Source organism: Spodoptera frugiperda, chromosome 1 (assembly GCF_023101765.2).
Source record: "Spodoptera frugiperda isolate SF20-4 chromosome 1, AGI-APGP_CSIRO_Sfru_2.0, whole genome shotgun sequence".
NCBI classification, from domain to species: domain Eukaryota; kingdom Metazoa; phylum Arthropoda; class Insecta; order Lepidoptera; family Noctuidae; genus Spodoptera; species Spodoptera frugiperda.
The window spans coordinates 12,234,102-12,256,377 of record NC_064212.1 but is presented as its reverse complement, the minus strand read 5'-3'; the positions used below and the strand labels follow the sequence as shown (position 1 = coordinate 12,256,377).

Sequence of the window (22,276 nt, the reverse complement as noted above, 5' to 3'; positions counted from 1 at the left end):
GAGGTCGATCTCGGTGTCACTTATATACTATGTTCTCGGTGTCATCTTTGTGTAAGTGTACGAGATATAACTCTAATTGATATGCAAAAAAGAAAAAAAATATAAAAAAAAGCAACGAGCACTCTTGTCTGCAAAAAGAACTAAAGTACAAATTTCTGAAGTCTTAAAGAGTTACTGCCAGTACAAATTAATTAATCGGAAATGAATAATAAATGGTATCCGTTTTTTATGTAAACGTTGCCAAAATTGTATTTTTTGGGCATCAGTAAAATAATTTAGAGTAGGTATTACGTGGAAAGTACAAAGCAAATGATGTATGATGTACAGCAGCCCGCATTCCTTGTGGTTGGTGTTGGGGCGACGCGGCGTTGATATCATTTCGTATGTTTTCATTAATTCTGTTGCATATTTATCATTCGAGTGCGAGGGTACACAATACGGCCAACATCTAAGTAAGTGGTCAAATAGAACGTTATTATAACGGTGACTTATCGATTGTAAACCAAGATGGTTGTAAAACTAAGTAGGATTTTGTACGTAGCGATGTAATGCTTAAAGAAAATAACGGTCGTCGGTTTGGTGGTCTATGTCAGAAAAAAAAAACGTGATTGTCTGTGATTTTTTTAAGCGACTTTTTTATATATATGGAAGAATATATAATTCTTTAACAGTAAGAATAGCACTACTTGTGATTTTTACATTAGAAATTTATTAGTTGACTTCATTTTTTTGTACTGTATTATAGGGTAATGTAGCGATTGGTGTAGTGGAGAACGGTGCGGGTTGAGTGTACATAGACTAATCATAATGTATAAATATATCTATGGTATATGACACAGCGATCTCGTAGTAGGGGATTGTATGTCGGCCGGAGCATCTTTGGTCTCGCCTGCTTGCGTGCGAGCGACAGGGACAGAGCTACGTGAGTCCTAACGATCCCTTACTGCAAGTGCAGTTGTCTACATTGGGTAACGTTTGGCAAATGGTTAGACCACATGCGATGCTTGTTTGTTTTAGAGGCTCGCGTTCTTCAAAAGGCCATCTGAAAGGCCATATACGAATTAATTACTACAGTTTGAGGGACGCGTGACTCTCTCCGGTACATAATTAGTAAATTAATTTGTGCGTAAATGTAAAACGGTAATTATTTACCGAGTTCTAGCGAATTTTTTAGTGTGGTAAACATTTTGGCGTATTTTGTTATTTATGTGGTAATCGTAGTGAATAACTGTTATGTTTGCTTCGGTAAATTCGTCTTGCTTTAGCTGAAGAATTGCCTCTACAGCTGTCTACTGAAATTATTTTTGTACCTGATCTGGGTCTATATACGTTTTAACTATCTAATAAACTTACTTCTACATGATATTAAGTTTATTTTTTAACAATAAGTAGGACTTTGTTTTGGGGCGTTCTTCAGCTTTTCAAGTTTATTTTGAGAATATTTATTGTGATTGGATATATGCTTCTATAATTAAATCAAAGTAATTTGAACCCTGTTCTCAAGTAACTACGTGTAGTATTACTCTATTACCTCTAACCCCAACTCATTGCTAACAAAAAAATCGTAGGCGTCTATGTATAAAGTCAGGTAAGAGAGCTTGACTCGTATCTCCGATCATATAAATATGCTCAATGAATGTAAATCGTATACTTTGGGAAATAGTTTTCTAAATGTAAGTAATCTTTCAAATGTGCAACTGTTTGCATCGTCGTAATGTACCTAATTATATTTATATAAATTATTTTCGCTATTTCCCATAGTAAACTACGAAGCAGGCTATAGGATTCTAATACAGGTATTATAATTGTCCATTTGTGCACTAATTATAAATTTGCGTAAAATAGTTGGTAATTAATTAAACGAACATACAGTACCCCGAACACAGTATCCTACAATCTGGCTTAGGTCTAGATATTGTATTGATGAAACATTTGTTCCATTGTGGAATTCTTAAATTAATAAAAAAATGTTGCTAAAATTATCCTCGTTGCGTTGTTTATTTCTAGAGCTAGTGTCCTTTAGTTTTTAAGATAGGTACCCTAATAAATATCTAACTACGTAAGGGAAAACTTTAGACGAAATGAATATTACATAAATAATGGCAGCAGAATTGCTCTTTTAAGACTGATGGGAGGTGAGTACGGAACCAAAAAGGCATCTTAACGCAATGAACGCCGTGGTGGTCCTCGGTGACCGACGTTAGAGAAGGATTTGCCTTCAACAGTTTTCTATTGGAGACTTAAATAATATCACAAACAAGAATTCAGAAAATCCAAGTATTCCCTGTATTTTTAATCCAAGTATTTAGGTATTTCCTGGATCTGCGAACATCATATGTCTTTGATAAATCATTAGGAAGATGATTTAAATATTAGCTTATAGCTAGCTAGCCAGCCTGGGCGAAACGAGAAGTGTCATTGACTCTTACTGACTAAAAAGCACCCGTTCCTACTCTTTAAGGCGGAGCCCCAGTAAACAGCTAGTCCGTAGCTCCAGGTACCAGATGTTGGCTGCTGCTGATCTACGAAGATGAACTGTCGGCTGCCGTCGATGCATCAAGGGATGACGCTGACGCGCGTCGACAACTGCAGTTACTTATGCTATTAGCAACATGCCGCTCGTGTGTAAGAACTTTTATCTGTAGTAGGAACAATCCAACACATGTTTCCCTGTTCTCCGGGAAATATAAAAGTGTATATTTAATACCTGATTATCTCCCCGATAATCTTCCGGATAACCAATAACGGCTAAAGCATTTAGTTTACATATTTTATTCAGATAAAACACCCATTGTATGCAAATGGCGCCCGACTGCTGGTACATAACGTAGCGCACATTTGCAACTGAATATAAATACTGCCAAAATGTCAGTTAGTTGCGATGGCATTTCCAATTTTTAGGGTACTGTAGTTACAATAGGTGCGGCTCTACAAAAATAATAATAAGATGATGATTAAGAGAGGTGAGTATAAAACAAATTCAAAGGCTTTTTTGAGGGGAGAAAATCATCTAATGCACTCCCACCTTGGGCGACGCGAGAGGAAGTGTCAGTGTGTCAAAGTGTGAGATCAATAGCTATTGAGAATTAATAAAAGAACTGATAAAGACTTAATTTAATAAAATAATAAAAGCCACTTAATTATCCTTATTGTAATAGGATAGTAGATAACGTATGCATAATAAAAAAGTCCGTCAGTTAAATAATAAAAAAATATTAGACACTATTTTCTTAATTTGTCATTTAAGGCTAGAATACATACATAAAACGGAGTTAACTTTAGGGCTGGGAGGTCTTTACTTCAAGTTACCCTATAAAATATAGCAAATCGTGAAGTCACACGATCTTTCAAATCAAGAAAAGAAAAAGTATTAAGTATGTATCTTAATTAAATTATTTTAATCAGATTTGATGGATTGATCTAACTGTTTAAAATCAGATCGAATCTAAATAAAAAGAGACCATAATTCTAAGTTCGACTCGCACTTAACCAGTATTGTGCATTTAAGATCAATTAAGATAAGCGTAGATTCGGACCAGTTTTTAAGATTATTTGGCTTAAGGGCAAAAGATCTAATGGCTAACTGCCGTACTCTGAGACATTTATAGATTACTTAAATTATTTCTAAGTAATCTGCCTCGTTGGCCGAGTGGTTGCAAGTGCGACTGCCGGGCAAGGGGTCTCGGGTTCGATTTCCGGGTCGGGCGAAGTATTACTGGGCGATTTTCGGTTTTTCGAAAATTTCTCAGTGGTAGCACGGAGTCTGGAAATGTGCCCGGTATATGGCAATAGGCTCACCACCTATTACATGGGACTTACAAAAATTGTGAAATGTGGGTGTACATTGGCATTACGTGCCATAATGTGCTCCTCTGCCTACCCCTTCGGGGATTAAAGGCGTGACGTTATGTATGTATGTTAAATTATTTCTTAGTAACGATTTTGTTCCGAAGGCTAAGGACTGGGTTAAGTAACCGTTAAATGACTCTGAGTGCGACGGTTATACATTTTACATTATCTTATGTATTATTATTTTATGGTGAATATTAGTGAATTACTAATTTAATATTTATAAGCATGCTAGATATTTTACTGTAGGGTAGGATAGGCAATTATACTTAATTACTGGCTTGTTGGTCAAGTAGCCACAATTGCGACCGTCAAGCTAGAAGTCTTAGGATCGATGTTCTTGTCACGTATAGTGTAATTGAACTTTCGGTTCTTTCAAAATTCTTAGTAACCGGTACAGAAGAGCCCACAATTTGGACTCCATGACTGGTACTAAGCTTAACCAAAATTACATGGAATTTAACATCTACAGGTAAAAAACGTATACTACATTATAATGTGCGCTTCTGCTTGTCACTACTTACGAATAATAAAACAAACACGAATTACGATGACAGTTCATCATACCTTATACACTTCTTCAAAATCCAACGTTTCTTGCCATACATTGAACTACACCTGTATTCCAACAGTTACCTGGCAAGCCGCCAGATACTCTGCGAAATTACCAGGGAGCAATGAATGGATATGGGCAATGGGAGTACGGTTAACACGATACTATAGTTACTTGTTACTAAAGTAATAGTTGTATGCTATTTCTGTTTAAAATTGACTATTTAAGATGCCTTTTGGTAATAAAAAACACGTTTTTCAATAATATAAGAACTTAACTTAAATTTTTATTAGTAGTAAAAGACAAATGACCATATTATGCATACACTTGATAAATTATAAATTTTCGCAACTTTCATTACTAGCCCATGTTTGATGAAAAAATCTTCGGTAGATAAAAAGTAACACATATTTTGAAAATTCATTGCTTGTCGCTATTTACAACACTTATTTATTATTCTTTATCTAGGTATGTTTGTATATTTATTTGCACGTATCGGAAGTATCACTCTAAATTATTTATTATGTAAGCCTCGGGCACACAGTCTAGATTCCTTCTAGGATGTTTCAATGTGCGCAACAGACTTGCATATTTAAAATCAAGGTTGCAGGATCAATTCCTGTCTTCTACGTATGTTTTTAGCTCCGTGTTTTATTTGCTTTGAGAAAACTGTATGAGTTTCCATGAAAATACTGATCATATCCATTGTCATGAAATCCATTTACTAAGCATCATCAATATACAAAGAAGTTGTAATGGAGATTGCTTTCTTGAAACCGGCAGTGATCTAACTTCGAACCATGCTTTAAAACAAAAATCATCCAATGACTTCTTCCGTCTTGGGTGAGGCGGGTGGTAGTGTCAGACTCTTACGAACTACAAACCACCCGTTCCTTCTGCTGCTTTGAGCCGGAGCCCCGGTAACCTGTTACGTTGTCCGCAGCTCCGGATCGGGCATCAGCCCTACTAGGCCCCATCTGTGGTAGAACCATGCTAACATCTAAGTATATTATTTATATTTGAAAAAGAAAGGACATTACAATACGACCTTCACTTAAAATTCACACGACAACTTATTAAAATACCTACATTCCTAAAGGCTGATCCCAATGTACAGTATGAATAAAAAAGATGAATTATGTAAAACACATTGTGGACAACTTTAAAGGTTTAAAAAGAAATGAAGTGGTCGCATTCTTGTGGGGCAAACGTATCGATAAATATTGCTTACTTTCAAGGATGGCTGACGTGAAATTGAGACCATACGAGTAAGACGCGGAAACTAGTACAAGACTACAAGTTAATACTCAGGAAATGTCACGAGACGGATGGTTGGTGAACGACAAATTTCAATGTTTCGAATTTCCATTTTGTTAAGTGACACTTAGGTACCTACATGAATGCTATGATTATGCAATAAGTAATAGATATTGGTCAGAATAATATCTTGTAACACTGCCTCATTAATCGAGTGGTCGCAAGTGCGACTGCTGGGACAACGGGTCTCGGGTTCGATTCCCGGGTTGGACAAAAATTTTCAGTAGTACCACCACCATTATGCAATAAGTAATTGATATTGGATGGTGGAATTAGTCAAAATTACCTATATGTTGTAACACTGGCTCATTGATCGAGTGGTCGCAAGTGGGACTGCTGGGACAAGGGGTTTCGGGTTCGATTCCCGGTTTGGGAAAAAATGTTCAGTAGTAGCAAGGAGTCTAGAATTGTGCCCAGTATATGGCAATAGGCTCACCCCCTATTACATGGGACTTATAAGACAAGTGGTGAAAAGTGTGTGTACATTGTATAGTGGCATTACATACAGTAATATCTGATCACTAATGGCACCTCTACCTAGCTATTCAGGGATAAAAGGCGTAATGTTGCGATCTCTTTGATATCCTATTTCTTTTAAAAATCATTGTCTTGAACTCCTTAATAGTTTCAATGGTCTTATTCACGTTGAACCCAAATTCATCAAAATTGACCCAGTTTCTATTTTGACATTTACCAAAGTCGATGTAAAAAAGGCTATTAAACAAAATCAAATTAAAACATTTAATTACATTTTTTGTTAACTATAAGGAAAACTTAATAAAGATTTGGTACATACAGCAGATCAACCTACGCTATTATGCCAAACTCTAATACAATTTCAACCTTACATTTTTGAAATTAGGTTGAAATTCTATTAACAACGTGCTGGTAAGTACTATGTACTGAACATAGTACTTATAGTGATTACCATAAGTGCTATTTTTTACAAATCAACTCCTCCCCGCTCATGTTCTTAATGAACTGGTAATATCAGTAGGTGTTAATATATTCAAATACTTACATCTATTTTTTTTGGACGTATTCAATACTGTATGTAGTGAGTAGGGTTAGCCAAAATAAAAAGTTTTTGTTAAAGTATTAGGTATAACAAAAAGTTATTTATTTGATTATTTTCAGATTTAGATATAAAGCGCGGGTTGTAAAATACCTCGCTGATCGAGTGAGGCGTAAGAGCCACTGCCAGGCAAGGGGTTTTGGGTTCGATTACAGGGTGGGGCAAAATATTGCTGGTCTTTTTCGGCTTTTCGTAAATGTCTCAGTGGGAGTACAAAATCGTACCCATTATATGGTATCGGGCTTACCCCCTAATGCTTGGGAATTATAACACAAATGGTGAAAAGTGTGTGTACATTAAACCTACATTGGTATTACCTGCCGTAATGTGCACCTCTGTTAAACCCTTCGCGGTTAAAAGGCGTGACGATACACCTGAATACAAAAATATGTTTGTGTTCCAGAATTAACTATGATAGGTAGGTAGTATACTAGGTTTCAAAAAATAAAGGTAATACGTATTATGAAACATACTTTAAGAGAACTTTTGTCTTTTCGAACGATTTACAAAATAAACCTACCCAAAATATTTATTCTACTGAGCAGAATTGTAAATAAGTAATCTTTCGAAACAATCATGCAGAAATATTAAAAATATTAAAAAAAAACCATATAAATGCAAAAGTAACGACAGTACAAGTACACGACTTGACTATAAAGCGTACATTTCGTCTATTGTTCTTTTCGTGATATGCTTTCGCCCACTTTGGCAGTTTCCAAATATGGCGACCCTATCTCGTTCGTCAGAATCCGGCCTATATCTCAAGTTCGTCAAGTGACCGCGCGTCGGCGGCAGGACAGCGGTATATAAGCTCGCGGTGTATGTGCAGCGTATCATTCGATCAGTGAAGTACTTCAGGATCAGCAATGGCAGCCAAGGTAGGTTGTCTGCTCTATATTTGTGTTGTGTGATGTTCATGTGAGATAGCCGGGGAAGCTCCGAAAGTATTTCTTAAATATTTTTCTGCAGTGAACTTGAATACGATGGTCAACGACCTAGCTGTTTTAAATTTTGAGTTCCTGGTTAAAAAATGTGATTGAGAAAGAATAAAATGTATATTGTTCTGTATTTTAATCTCAATGTTTATTCCAGTTCGTAGTTCTCGCCGCCCTAGTGGCCATCGCTCACTGCTCCGTGGTGCCAGTGGCGCGAGTAGACGCCGACTACACCAGCTTCGCATACGACGTGGCCGACCCCAACACCGGCGACTTCAAGAGCCAGGTGGAGACCCGCGTGGGCGGCAACGTGGCCGGCCAGTACTCCCTGCTCGACGCCGACGGCACCAAGCGCACTGTGGACTACACCGCTGACGACGTCAACGGATTCAACGCCGTGGTGCGCAAGGACCCCGCTGTTGTCGCTGCCGCCCCCGCTGTAGTGGCTGCCCCCGCCGTCGCCGCGCCCGCTGTGATCGCCGCCCGCACCGTGGCCGCTCCCGCCGTGTACGCCGCTCCCACTGTGTACGCCGCTCACGCCGCCCCCACCGTGTACGCCGCTCACGCCGTCCCCTCCGTCTACGCCGCTCCCTCTTTCTACTCGTACGGTGCTCCCGCCGTGTACTCCGCCCCCCTCACTTACGCCGCTAAGTGGTAAACAATGACGCCTGTTGTGTTGCGATGATGGTGCTGCCTTGTAAATAAATTAATTTAAGTAAAAAGTGAAACTACCTAATATGATTTTTCTAATTTCTCAATACCTGGTGCAGATCATACCCGATGCTTAAAAATCTATATATTAATACGTGAAGCAAAAACTTTGGACCGCTTTTTACGAAAATTGCGCGGACGTAGGAGCATAAAATTTGGTACACTTATAGTTTATGTGTAGGAGAAGTGCTGAACGCTAATATTTTTCAAAAATAATGCTTATAAAGTACATTAAATCAATAAATAAAACATTACACACACATGCATAGTATCTGATCGTATTTGACAAAACGTCAAAATCGATAGACATTGCGATGATATTGACGTCTCATATAAATAGAGTTTTATAAAAGAGTTTGTTTGAGTTTGAGTTAAATAAAAATTATCCATGAATGTACGTTAAGTGGTATTGTAAATTAAATCGTATATGGTTGTGTTAAGAAAAGAAATACTTGGGCTGTATAATAGGTACTGGTATATTTATACAACGGATTATAAAAATATATGAGAAAAATATGAGGAAGAGAAAACAAAAGAATAATTTTTATGCGCGCGACGCGCGCATGTGATGCTTGTACAGCTGCTCGGGCGAAAGTGGCGAGTCGCGATCTTCCCTTTGATGCCGTCACTTTTTCCGTCGCCAGCCAGCAAACAAAAAGTATTTATACATAAGGTTTTATGTTCGTTCAGACGTTTCCGAACAGTTGAATTTCAACCACTAGGCGACCACTAGTAACATTTAAATAGTTAATTATTTTACCGATCGAAATCTTTTCTCTCTTCTATTATTCAGAGTTTAGAACATTTCAAAGGTCGTTCTATATACATAAAATACAGATGTAGCAGCTTTCTGTCAGCTTTTCTAGAATGGTAATAGATTTTAGGTAATATATCTCTACTTTATATACTTCATTCATAATTGCAGTACTACCAAACTGAGACAGAAGAGACGTAAAAGTACATTCTATAAACTCGAAAGTAAGGCAGAAGTTTTAAAATTATAGCTAGAACTAGTCCAAAATGTAAACATTTTAAGATACTTAACACGGTTGGTGTTAAAATCTGTAACGTTTACAATTTGTACCAACCGGGCTCCGATTAATGAAACCGATGAGACCTTAACCTTCATTCAGGAAGCTATTTCCTATAAGCCGCAACATTACCTAGAAGCTTAACTACATAAAAATATGAACGCACATGCAACTTAATCTTATTATTATGAAATTAGTTGTACAAGGAAACAGACAGGCCGACGTGTGCTGCTGTGATTGACCGACCTCTAGGACAAACGTACTACTCCGGAATCTTGTTTTTGTTCTTACAGTCACTATGTGGTAAGTTTCTCGTAATAAATAAATTATTATTGAGAACGTTAATGTTAATTAAAAGTAAAAAAAAAAATACGATAAAGATATGTATGAACTTCTATCTTCTTGTTATAAAATGACTGCACGAGTGGTGCGTTGGCTGGGCAACGGGCTATCATACAACGTGTAACGTGTGTGATCCACAAATTCCTGCATCGGGTTTGGAAGTTATGTGTATGTGAAATTGTATGGTCGCACCGGAGAAAATCATAGTGTGCGGTTAAATAAAAAGGAAGCAAAAAATTGATGACCAATTCAAATGAATATGACAATAACCTCAATCAAAAAGCTCATTTCTTCATTGTCAGCCTAGGCTTAGATAGAAAAATGGCTACAGAGAAGCAGCAAGACTATTCATTAATAATGTCAATTCAAAACATTCGAAGTGAGCTCGGTCGCGGTACGCCATGTCATTGGTTGTGATAATAATCGCGACTAATGATGGGCGAGAATTATGCAATCTAGCTTACTCCGAATATTTCAAATTGTCGATTTTATTACAGAATTACCTAGCAGTACTTTAAATATAACATTGCATTAAAAATAAATGATTGACGATGGGTTTGGAGAGAGTTGGGGCTGGAATTATTGTGAAGATAGAGGGTACAATTTTCTTCTGCATTTATTTAGATGATTTCTAAAGAATATAAATGTAAAAAGTAACTAACTATCTAGTTAACTAACAATAAAAAAGTTGTAGCCTAAGGGTGCTTTTCAACCAGAGATGTGCTATGTTGCTATGTGTACGAAGATGTAATAGCTAAGCTGTGAAACTATGTGACCGTTTCCACTAATACTAAGTTATGTAGCTGTGCGAGGAAGATGTGCAGCTCGAGTATACGATGTATCGATAATACGGAAGTCATCCATAGCATAGCTTACCTGAGTCCGTTTCCACCAGTGCTATCTATGTGTACCAATGAATATGATCAGTGGAAACCAAACGCATCTACAGCAACGTAGCATAGCGTATTTCTGGGGAAAAGCAACCTAAAGGTTGATCATTCAACACAGCAGAAGTTTAAAGGAATCAATGAAATAAATGAAAGTAGCAGTCATAACTTCCTCCTGCCCGGCAGCTGATCTTTATTTTAATTCTCACTATCAATATCGAATCAATAACCAATAAAAATAAAACTTGTTTCCCAATGAAAGATATATCATGACAAGGTTGAAACTCAAGCTTAACGATTAATAAATGACAATTTTTATTTATTGTGAAGGTCTAAATCAATATAGTGGTCTGATTTAAAAGGATAAGATTTCGTCTTTCGATTCATTTTGTCACTTAGCAATTTGGTTTGTATATCTCTCTTTCAACATAGCATGGATTACTATAGATTACCATGCTATGTTGTAGAATAATAATTATATTCTTCACATGTATAATTAGCAATATACACCATATACTATTGTGTACCTACCAAGAACTTTGGGAAAATCAAAACAACAAAATTAGGTAGTTTCACTTTTTACTTAAATTAATTTATTTACAAGGCAGCACCATCATCGCAACACAACAGGCGTCATTGTTTACCACTTAGCGGCGTAAGTGAGGGGGGCGGAGTACACGGCGGGAGCACCGTACGAGTAGAAAGAGGGAGCGGCGTAGACGGAGGGGACGGCGTGAGCGGCGTACACGGTGGGGGCGGCGTGAGCGGCGTACACAGTGGGAGCGGCGTACACGGCGGGAGCGGCCACAGTGCGGGCAGCGATCACAGCGGGCGCGGCGACGGCGGGGGCAGCAGCGACAACAGCGGGGTCCTTGCGCACCACGGCGTTGAATCCGTTGACGTCGTCAGCGGTGTAGTCCACAGTGCGCTTGGTGCCGTCCGCGTCGAGCAGGGAGTACTGGCCGGCCACGTTGCCGCCCACGCGGGTCTCCACCTGGCTCTTGAAGTCGCCGGTGTTGGGGTCGGCCACGTCGTATGCGAAGCTGGTGTAGTCGGCGTCTACTCGCGCCACTGGCACCACGGAGCAGTGAGCGATGGCCACTAGGGCGGCGAGAACTACGAACTGGAATAAACATGGTGATTAAAATACAGAACAAATTCCTACATTTGTTTTTCTTTCCGGATGAAATTGAATTTATAACTACGAACACGAATCTAAAATACTAGTGAATGACAATCAAATTAAGCGTTGACCAATGTATTTGAATTTCATTCACTGAAGAAAAACTTTGAACAATCACAATTTTTTAACCAAGAACTCAAAATTTAAAACAATTAGGTCGTTGACCATCGTAATTAAGTTCACAACAGAAAAAAAATTTCACATGAACATCACACAACACAAATATAGAGCAGACAACCTACCTTGGCTGCCATTGCTGATCCTGAAGTACTTCACTGATCGAATGATACGCTGCACATACACCGCGAGCTTATATACCGCTGTCCTGCCGCCGACGCGCGGTCACTTGACGAACTTGAGATATAGGCCGGATTCTGGTGACGTGAACACCTTGTCGCAATTAGAACGAGTTTCGGGTGTGACGATAAACAAAATATTACTAGGATTCAAATAATAGTATTGGTAATGAATGTTCTCGTTTACCGCGAATTAAATGAAGCTTGTAATGATGTCAATGATTTATCTTAGGTTCATCCGCATTTCTGTATTATAATAAAATAAAGAAATGTTCACCATTTTAACAATCATTGTCAAACTTGTGATGAATTTTACTACAAGTTTCGCGTTGAATAATAATTATTTTTATGTGTTAATGAGACTGTAGTGTAACATCTCAAAAACCTTACATCAAAAGTGGGACTGCAGTGAGGTTTGCGTAGTATTTTGGTGTCGTGCAATATGTAGTAGGATTCCCGCATTGGATATATTTATATTTTGTAATGTACAACAATTGTTATTGTATGTTATTGTTATTGGTGTATTTGTAAATACGTTCACGATCAATGACCGATTTATTATGATCAGTTTATTATGGTCCCGCTTTGTATGATCTTTTCGTAGATTTAACAGTCAGTTTATACAATCTTGTAAAAAATACACACGCTTAAAGGTGACAGCAACTAAAGTTCCCTGAGAATGGAAAAGGAAGATTCTCGGACCAGACGACGTGATCGTGCCTGGCGGGCTGCTGCCTAACAGTTGTACGTTGGGATTTTCTATCGTGCGTGCAAACTTCAGTTGTGCGATGTAAGATTTTTGTGACATATGCCAATTATTAAGAGGATTAATTTTCAAATTTTTTTATAGTATCTTGTGTCTAGCAAGTAGTCTGAATAAATTGCTGAGTAATATACAGAATGATAATAATTAGAATGTTGGCGCCATAGCTGGGCAACCGGCTGCCGTGGAACGTGTAGCGGGTTCGATTCCGTTCGATTCACATTGTTGTTTCCTACATGGAAACAACAATTTGTGGATCATACAAAGAGCAATTCTTTTTCGGGTCTGGATGTGATGTGTATGTGAACGTGTACGTTTGTAAATGCATCCACGATATGTCGTGTGGGGCAACTTTTAAAAAATATATATTAAGATTGGACTGGAACTCAAAAAATTACCGACAAAATGTTTAGTTTATTGTTATAGGTAGGTTGGTTTTATTAGACAATTTAAGTATTTCATTCTTGAACCGATCTAGGTAAGTCTGTCTGGAAGCTTAGTCTAGGCCCAATATTACGCTCCAGTTTACAACTTTAGGTCTACCTAATTCTTTGAGGTAGTTACTTGGAAGAATTATTAGGTTATACGAGTCTATACACTTGAATTTTATACATATACTTAATAGTACTATGTAAATGTATGGTTTCAATTGATTTGCTTACAATTTCTATGAACATATTTCTACTAGACTATGACTATCGCGGTATATCTGCCGAACCAAGCACTGCCATCCCTATGGGAACTAAAACGTGTGTCGTTATAAACTATCATTACATTGACGGCGAAGTAACTGCGTATCTGACTTAAGTTAAAATTGTACAAAGATTGAAAAAAAAGTTTCATTTCTTGGGTTTTCATACATAAGTAAGACACCATTTCGATTAATTTCGAAAAAAAAATACATTTAAGGAGGTAATTGGTACGTCGTATGTACCAATTACCTCGCCGTACGTCGATATATTGTTGGACTATGGGCATCTTCTACATGAGAGGTTTTGCCATAATCTCCATTCTTGAGAGGCAGGGTTTGGACCACAGCTTGCCGCCCGACCAGAACCAGACCTGTGCGTGCGGCGTGTCGCGTTCAGCGCGCATCAAAGAGCCATCAGTCCACTAAAGATGGGGCCCTGTAGGGCTGATACCTGATCCGGAGCTGCGAACTACCTAGCGGGTTTACCAGGACTGCGGTTTGAAAAACAGGAGTAGGAACGGGGTGGTTTTTAGTCAGTAAGAGTTTAACACTCCCTCTCGCCTCGCTTAAGGCGATAGAAGTCATTGGATGACTTTCCCCCCTTAAAAAAAGGGTTGGTACCGCGGTTTAAAAAAATCAGGTGGTTGAGTGAAGAGTAAAGGGTGGCGAAAAATACTGTACTTACAATAACCATATGACTTGGTTAGTATCATAATAGGATTTATTTCTAACAAATACTTACTATTTACCTGCAAGAAAATGTTTCCGCCGTTATCAAGTAAAAGATAAATAAATGTCTTCACAGACATATCTTTTCTTTGTAGACATCTTTCCAAGATAAGTCTGTGTGGTGACAAGGGACTAACGACTCTGTCAGTTCTGGACTTTCTGAATAGGATAAATGTAGGTAAATTGTTGCAGGTTATTTTTACCTTCGATCGATATTCAACAACATAGGATATTATGTTTCTAAGTTCTATTATTTACTTCCTTAACTCATCAACTTACTTGTTTATTTTATAGGTCCTATATTAATTGTATCTGAAGTACAAATAAACACACCATACATAGCAAACACGTCTTTTATCCCCGAAGGGGTAGGCATGATGTTGTATGTATGTATGTATAAACACACATCCTATAGATACATATTTATACACTTCCTTAAACCGATCACAAAACCGGTCAGACTTCAAACGACTACTGAGTCATTTAGGCCTTAGGTAATTACTCTACATTTATGTTGTGGTATTATTTTTTTAGACTGCTCTGATTTGGAAAACCTTCTTCAAGAACACCATCGTTGGTTTTCTCATTAATCCTAGATTCGTATGCGATATCCGGGATAATGATAATAATATTATAGGCGCATCCATAAATTTATTCAAGGCCATACTATTTTGATCAGCACTTTACATTAACTGCACGTCCACAGCTCCTGTGTACGGTCAAGACGTGACATAATTCAAATTAAAACAGACGGGTCACTTTAAAATATTCGGTTTATTTTATACATGGATGTATGTACATTGTACAAACTAGCAACAATATTTACATGTCGTTCAATATAATCGAACAAGTCGAAGTCAATCGCAGTGGAGCCATAAAAGGCTATCGCGTTTACCAGTACGAGACTGGAGCGGAGTAGGCGGCATAGGTCAGAGGAGATCCGTAGTAGGCGGCGCCGGAGTACACCGCGGGGGCGGCAGCCACACGGGCGGCGTACACAGAGGGAGCGACGAAACGCGCACCAGCGGCGTACGCTACTGGAGCACCGGCTGTGTAGGCTACTGGGGTACCAGCGCTGTAGGCCAGGCGGGCACCGGTGGTGTAAGCGACGGGAGCAGCAACGGTGCGCGCGGCCACAACAGGAGCGCTGGCAGCATAGACGGCAGGAGCGGCGTAAGAGCGGGCAGCGTAGTACGCGGGGGCAGCGGCAAAAGTACGTGTAACTACTGCGGGAGCGGCGACGGTGCGAGCAGCGACAACTGCAGGAGCAGCGGCGACGACAGCTGCGGGAGCAGCCACGGTGCGGGCAGCCACTACAGCGGGGGCAGCTACTACAGCAGGGGCAGCAGCGACAACAGCGGGGTCCTTGCGCACCACGGCGTTGAATCCGTTGACGTCGTCAGCGGTGTAGTCCACAGTGCGCTTGGTGCCGTCGGCGTCGAGCAGGGAGTACTGGCCGGCCACGTTGCCGCCCACGCGGGTCTCCACCTGGCTCTTGAAGTCGCCGGTGTTGGGGTCGGCCACGTCGTATGCGAAGCTGGTGTAGTCGGCGTCTACTCGCGCCACTGGCACCACGGAGCATTGAGCTGCAGCCACAAGGGCGAGAACTACGACGAACTGGAAAGAACAACTTTTATTAGAGGAAGGCAACAATATAATATGATAACAGAGAAAAACAATGAATAAAAGAAAACAGCACAGCATAGTAAACAGCTAAAAATAATCAGTATAAGGGATGATTGGTTCTGGAAGTGCGATGGTTTTCTTAGAGATTTAACTATAAAACGAATTTTGAACCGATAAGGAGGCAAGATATAAAATTTTACATTTCTTTAAAGTTATGATTTAAAAACAATTTACTAAGTAGCTAGGCAAGAGAAAAAAAAGTAGACACAAAAGAAAAAAAAGTAGAAAATAGGAATACACGTTAGATACATTACAACACTTTAAAAAAATCTTTCATTAAATCGAAAACACAAAATTATTAGAAAACACTAAACATGGTATCACTTCACTAGATATTAAAATAGTCACCTTAGCGGCCATTGCGATAGATTGAGGTTTTCCACTCGTTGACTGATACCCGTCCACTTCGCTAGGAGCTTTTATATGAGCTTCACAACGCGAGGGCGTGGCGGACGGCTACGATTACCAGTTGATCTTTAAAATTAAGCCAAGTGCATTATCTTAGGCTCGATCGGGTTCCGTTTGTAGAATTTTTATGTGATTTCAAATGAGAACTGGATTTTCTTATCTGTTATTGGTTTTGTAGGTCTATTATTATTTTAATTTGTCAAGAACTTGTTTGAAATGTCCTAGACAAGTTCCTGTTAAACTTTACTGACTGATACAGAACGCATTTAGCTTCTTAGTAAAATATTTTAATAGTTAATCTGAGGAATGATAAAATGAATGTTAAATATTTTATTTTCAATAATATTCCTAGAAATAAGAAGAGAAAATTAAGTCATCTTTCATCTGAAGACAAACAATTTTTATAACTAATATCAATCCAAAATTGTTAGATTATGGTTTATTTTTTATATTAGTTTCTCTCAAAAATGGAGAATGTCAATCTTTTGATTGACAAAAGATTTTATATTAAGATCGGTTACTAAAATTAGCAATTAGATGTAACAACCAACGAAATACTATTTGAAAAAAAAACCCCAAATCTTTACGTGTAAAGTTTTATTCACATAAAATACTACCTATATTACCTACGGAACGCCAACAGCGTACGACAAGAATAATAAATAGTCTTTGTGATGCCGACGGATCCGGAAGGGCAAGGTCACTGATGAGAATTTGTACTGACGTCGGAGAAATGGTCCGCAGCACTCAAGATTGCATCTCACAACGCATCATTGGCTTTGTTAATCTATGGCGCGTTTTTTTTTTGTTTTATCTTATCTGTGCACGTTTCTGACGTTTTCGTTTTTTGAATTTCGAGCTTCCTATATTATGTTTTCTTTATTTTTTTCTTTGCTCATTTCAATTTGTGTAGCGATTAGTCTTGCTGGCTTGATTGTTTTCTTTGTTTGTTAAAAACTTTTTGGTTGTATGAAGTTCAATGGGCTCATTAAAAATAGCATTTAATCAATAGGCTAGTCAAATGAAATACTTTTTTCAAAATATCAAAAACTATAATTTGTATGAAATAATGCGATATGACTTCATCAGATTTTTACGTCAAATAGCAGACTTATTTCTAGAAAATTAACTAGAAAACATCGAAAATTAATTAGATCATTCAATCTATGAATGAAAAAGTGTGATTATTTTTTAACATTTCAGTATATTGAAAAGTCGAAATAATTTGTTTTTGACTTAGGAAACTGCCCAATTGAAACGCTTTTTAAGTTAGTTTGCATTATGTACGTACTAAGTCTTTGTGTGCATGTGTTACTTTTTAAATGTAATCATACTATGTATGTATGTGACCATTTCCTTAACTTCTAATATGGAGTAGCGGAAAATAAATATTAATTTATCATATACCACGCATGCGTCACAGTTTTTTATAACAACGATCAATTATTTTACCATGTCCATAATTTACTTACTAAGTTCATTAAAAAGTTTTGGTTCACGAAGGACCAAAGGGCTCGTTAATTTTTTAATTCCAAATGAGTAATTAAGTATGTAAGATAAGTAAGTATGTATGTAATGTATACAGCTTGGTAGTAAATCAATGGTAGTGAATAGGAATTGGTAATAAATATGCTTGAAATTATCATGGAATTCATTAACTCAACTAAAAGAGTTTTTTTATGGAAATACCATATGCATGATCCGTTTACTCGTTCACTTGGTTATCCAAGTGAAAGAGTAGACGGATCACCTGATGGTAAGCATGCGCCGCCGCCCATGCACATCCGAAACACCAGAGGCGTTACAAGTGCATTGCCGGCCTTTTTGGTGTTCGGAATGTAACGGTTGTTGGGAATCGGGGATTGGGAAGATTAAGAAGGGGAGCAGTTGGGTAACGTCGCTTACACGATGAAACACAACGCAAGCGTTATTTCACGTCAGTTTTCTGTGAGGCCGTGGTATTACTCTGGTCGAACCGGCCTATTTGTATCGAAGCATTCCCACACTTAAAAAACATGCATATATTCATACTTTAAGTTGATACGCGCCCATTGCCTTAACTAAGTCTTGAATTCAATATGAATGCAATATGACGCAACAAATGTTTTCTTTTGCAGTTAATTCTTAAAACACTGAACTATAAACTTTATTACAAACGGCGTAGATACAAGATCTGTATCAATATGCGTTTGTTCTACATTCGCACTTCAAGGCAATCTCCACGCGATTCATACAATAATTGTATCATTTGTATGCAAGTACTGCTTTCTTACTTGAAATCTTGTAGAGTTATAAGTAATATAATAACATTTTTTTTTTGTACAATACATTCTCCTGTGTCGTGGGTCTGTTTAAAACATACAAGTTCAAATGCACATTAAACCCAGGTCCAAAATAATAATTTGTGGATCACACAAAGAGTTACTCCGTGCGGGAATCGAACCTGCTACATGTTGCACGGCCGCCAGTTACCCAGTCACCGCACCGACCGTACAGTCAGTATAATGCGACGTGCAATACAAATTGTTTTTGTATACACACAAACAATTACATTATTTTTGCACATCTACTTCAAATTGCCAGTATTTGGAGATAGCTGTAAATTAAATTCTTTTTCTCTTTATTAAAGGCAAGAGTAACAGTCGCGAATGTCAAGTGCAAACTTTTACGCACACTCAGGTTTATCCTCATAATTATATTATGTTTAAGCATCGAAAATACTATTATGTATTTGATAGTGACCAGCTACACATTCAATTGTTTCCAAGCAGTGTCCAATGCCTTAATGGCCGTCACCTCGATTATGTGATCAAAATTTTAATAAGATTGCTAACATTGTAGTGATGTATGTAAGGAATTCTAAGTTAAGTTCACAACACATGCTATTTTAACCTTTAAACTAAAAGGAACTAGGTTTATTTTTGACTACCGTTTCTCTAATTGATACCACATAAATAATGGTGAAATATTTTAGCGTAAAGGTAATTTGTTAGCAATTTTTTGCAAGACAAACTCAGAAAACTGGTCGACCAGGAAGCAATAATCACCGAAAATGTACATTTCAAATGTGTTTTGTACTAATTATAAATAGCAGTCTTATATCACTCATATACTTTATTACTTAATGGGTTCTTGATACAGTTGTACAATTAGTCAATTAAGATTTAAGGACATTGTCCTCTTTGAACTAGTTTCGATTTATTAGGTACTACATGTAGTTGTGTTGCTATCATATTATGATTACGGGATGGATGTGTAAGGTATTTTAAAAGTATGTGTCATGGCTTTAGTGGGAAGTAGTGCTGAGTTTGAAGATTAGGTAGATATTAGTCAATAGAGGTTCCATAAGTAAAAAAATAAAATTTTTGAAAATTTTTAAATACGAGTAATATATTTCAGTTTCTATTCAACAAGAAACTTTTTTTTTGGTTTTTCAATTATCTTAATTGCCATAAGAGATCAAACAATTACAATCGTAACTAGTTCCAGAGATACACAGCCGAGTCCAGAATAATTTGCAGCCAATTTCAATTGAGCAATTATTTACCACCCCAAACGGTTGCCATAGCCAGCATATCCAGCTGCTCCATAACCTTGAGACCATCCGTTAGCACCATAGACACCATTGGTACCATAATTCTGGGGCCAAGCGCCAACACCAGCTGCTGCACTGGGCCAAACATTGGCACCAATATTGGCTCCTACGTTGCTAGGCCAAGCGTTCGCAGCAGCGTTGTTTGGCCAAGAGGTGACAGAAGTGGTAGACCACCCATTAGCGCCGTATACTCCAGAAGCACCATAGTTGCTTGGCCATCCATTGGCTCCAACATTGGCAGCATAGTTCGGAGTCCAGCCATTAGCAGCGCCGTTGTATCCACCATAAGCCCCGACGTAGGGATTGCCAGCATACGCTGATTTTGCAGCAGGGTTCCATGCGTTTAGTCCTCCATATGCCAGTGGATTAGCACCAGCGTATCCTAAACCACCAAGAGCTGAAGCAACACCATTGTATCCCACTGCAGATGGAGGGTGGACACCATGAGGAGGGTCTTTTCGGACTACAGCATTGAATCCAGTTTGAGGATGAGAGGAATATTCAACGGTACGTTTGGTTCCATCAGCTTCAAGCAAGGAGTATTGTCCAACAACACTGTCTCCTACTCGCTTTTCGTGTTGGTCTTTGATATCACCAGTGTTAGGGTCTGATACTCCATAGGAGAAGCTTGAGGCTCCTCCTGAAGCGCTGCAGCGAGCAACAGCTGCCAAAAGGACGACGAAAGCGAACTGTGGAAGAAATAAATAAATAAATATATTAATAATAAATTCATCATAAATATCTAAAACGATGAATGTCAACAGTAATTTCGAAAGCCATACATTACTGAACTAACAAGAATTTATTAACAACTCAATCACAATCATGACATCGGAATTATATAATTGTCTTATCATAGAACTGGTTTAAACTAGGTCATAAAATCATTGAAGCTTTTATCGCACTTTTGACTTAGGTTTTAAGATCATTGTATTGGTAATAAATATTTATATAGTACTCTTAGTGGATTTGGCATAATTAATTTGTAGACGAAAATCAAGATGTCTTAATTTTGTTGAAAAAAAAATACGTCTTCAGTTTTGCCACAAAGTACACACGACTTGTCACTATCCACGGTGTCTTGGACAAAACTACTGACCAAATTCACACGCGCACTATAAATAAACAAAAATTCTTATCAGAAAAAAAAATCACTGAACCAAATCAAAATCTAGCAAGCGAATGAGAATAGTAACTAGCACAGCTGAGAACTTTGATAATTTATACTAATTAGTTTATATTAGGCAAGAATGCAGCAACGAAAACACATATTTTTTTCCCAAGTACTGGGATAATTCAAATTATCAACCAAATTGTTCTTTGTGGTTCTAAGTTTGCTCAATTACCTTTGAGAACATTGTTTGGTATTGTTTACACAGATACTGATGTTTTTGAATCCTCCTGGCCTTTATATATGTGGTTTTCATAATCTTCAGTGCGTACGCAATCGCTTTGGCCGGAAACATTTGAAAAATTAATGCTGGCCTACGATAAAGCATGTAGATCACCTTTTGAAGTGTTTAATGGATATGGCACAACATAATTTATGGCTAATTGTTTCTTTATCAGTACTGATGGTATCATCTTTATACAGTTTTTAAATTTTTGTAATAGAATTCTAAAATATCTGCTTTAGTTAAATGGTGAGCACAAGGTCCTGATTTCAATCAAGTTCTTTTAGTTTTTTTTAGATGGTAAATCATCCAATGACTTCGCCCGCCTTGGGCGAGGTGAGAGGGAGTGTCAAACTCTTACTGACTAAAAACCACCCTGTTCCTACTCCTGCTTTTCGAGCCGAACCCCTGGTAAACCCGCTAGGCAGTCTGCAGCTCTGGATTAGAACCCTACTGGGCTCCATCTGAAGGTCTGATGGCTCTTTGAGGACGCCTCAGAATACGAAAGTTAGAATGTGATATAAGTACTCTACGACTTGCATGTTATAATAACAAAAGTATGGTCACGAAATATCCATATCCCCTTAATAGGTGACGACTCTGTTTGCCAAAATGCCAAAACACCATTTTTACCACTTAAAAGTCCCGTTCCCATGTAACAAGAGGCGATCCTCTTTCCATACATTAGTCGCAATTCCATACATTGTGAAACCAGAGAACTTCCTTAAAATTATCCAATAAAATAATACATTACCTACCTAGTTTATTAAGATTGGACTTAATCAGTTCACTCTGAGATGTATAATGATAGTTACCTGCATATTATTGTGA

The 22,276-nt window shown here is 38.0% G+C and overlaps 4 protein-coding genes across 4 annotated transcripts; 1 reads left to right on the top strand and 3 right to left on the bottom strand.

The window, feature by feature from the left end:
- The first annotated feature begins 7,516 nt into the window (after positions 1-7,516).
- On the top strand, positions 7,517-8,465 carry LOC118273639 (larval/pupal rigid cuticle protein 66). Its single transcript, XM_035590706.2, has 2 exons — positions 7,517-7,672; positions 7,887-8,465. The coding sequence occupies exons 1-2, from the start codon at positions 7,661-7,663 to the stop codon at positions 8,385-8,387; spliced, it is 513 nt and encodes a 170-aa protein (XP_035446599.2). The 5' UTR covers positions 7,517-7,660; the 3' UTR covers positions 8,388-8,465.
- Positions 8,466-11,262: 2,797 nt separating this feature from the next.
- Positions 11,263-12,273, bottom strand: LOC118273336 (larval/pupal rigid cuticle protein 66-like). The gene is made up of 2 exons (XM_050694018.1): positions 12,126-12,273; positions 11,263-11,823 (listed from the first exon to the last, which is right to left on the bottom strand). Exons 1-2 carry the CDS (start codon positions 12,135-12,137, stop codon positions 11,341-11,343), a joined length of 495 nt encoding a protein of 164 aa, XP_050549975.1. The 5' UTR covers positions 12,138-12,273; the 3' UTR covers positions 11,263-11,340.
- Positions 12,274-15,117: 2,844 nt separating this feature from the next.
- On the bottom strand, positions 15,118-16,559 carry LOC126910721 (cuticle protein 16.5-like). The gene is made up of 2 exons (XM_050693993.1): positions 16,397-16,559; positions 15,118-15,979 (listed from the first exon to the last, which is right to left on the bottom strand). Exons 1-2 carry the CDS (start codon positions 16,406-16,408, stop codon positions 15,254-15,256), a joined length of 738 nt encoding a protein of 245 aa, XP_050549950.1. The 5' UTR covers positions 16,409-16,559; the 3' UTR covers positions 15,118-15,253.
- Positions 16,560-19,830: 3,271 nt separating this feature from the next.
- Positions 19,831-21,522, bottom strand: LOC126910719 (fibroin heavy chain-like). Its single transcript, XM_050693989.1, has 2 exons — positions 21,398-21,522; positions 19,831-20,740 (listed from the first exon to the last, which is right to left on the bottom strand). The coding sequence occupies exons 1-2, from the start codon at positions 21,515-21,517 to the stop codon at positions 20,000-20,002; spliced, it is 861 nt and encodes a 286-aa protein (XP_050549946.1). The 5' UTR covers positions 21,518-21,522; the 3' UTR covers positions 19,831-19,999.
- Between the last annotated feature and the right edge of the window lie 754 nt (positions 21,523-22,276).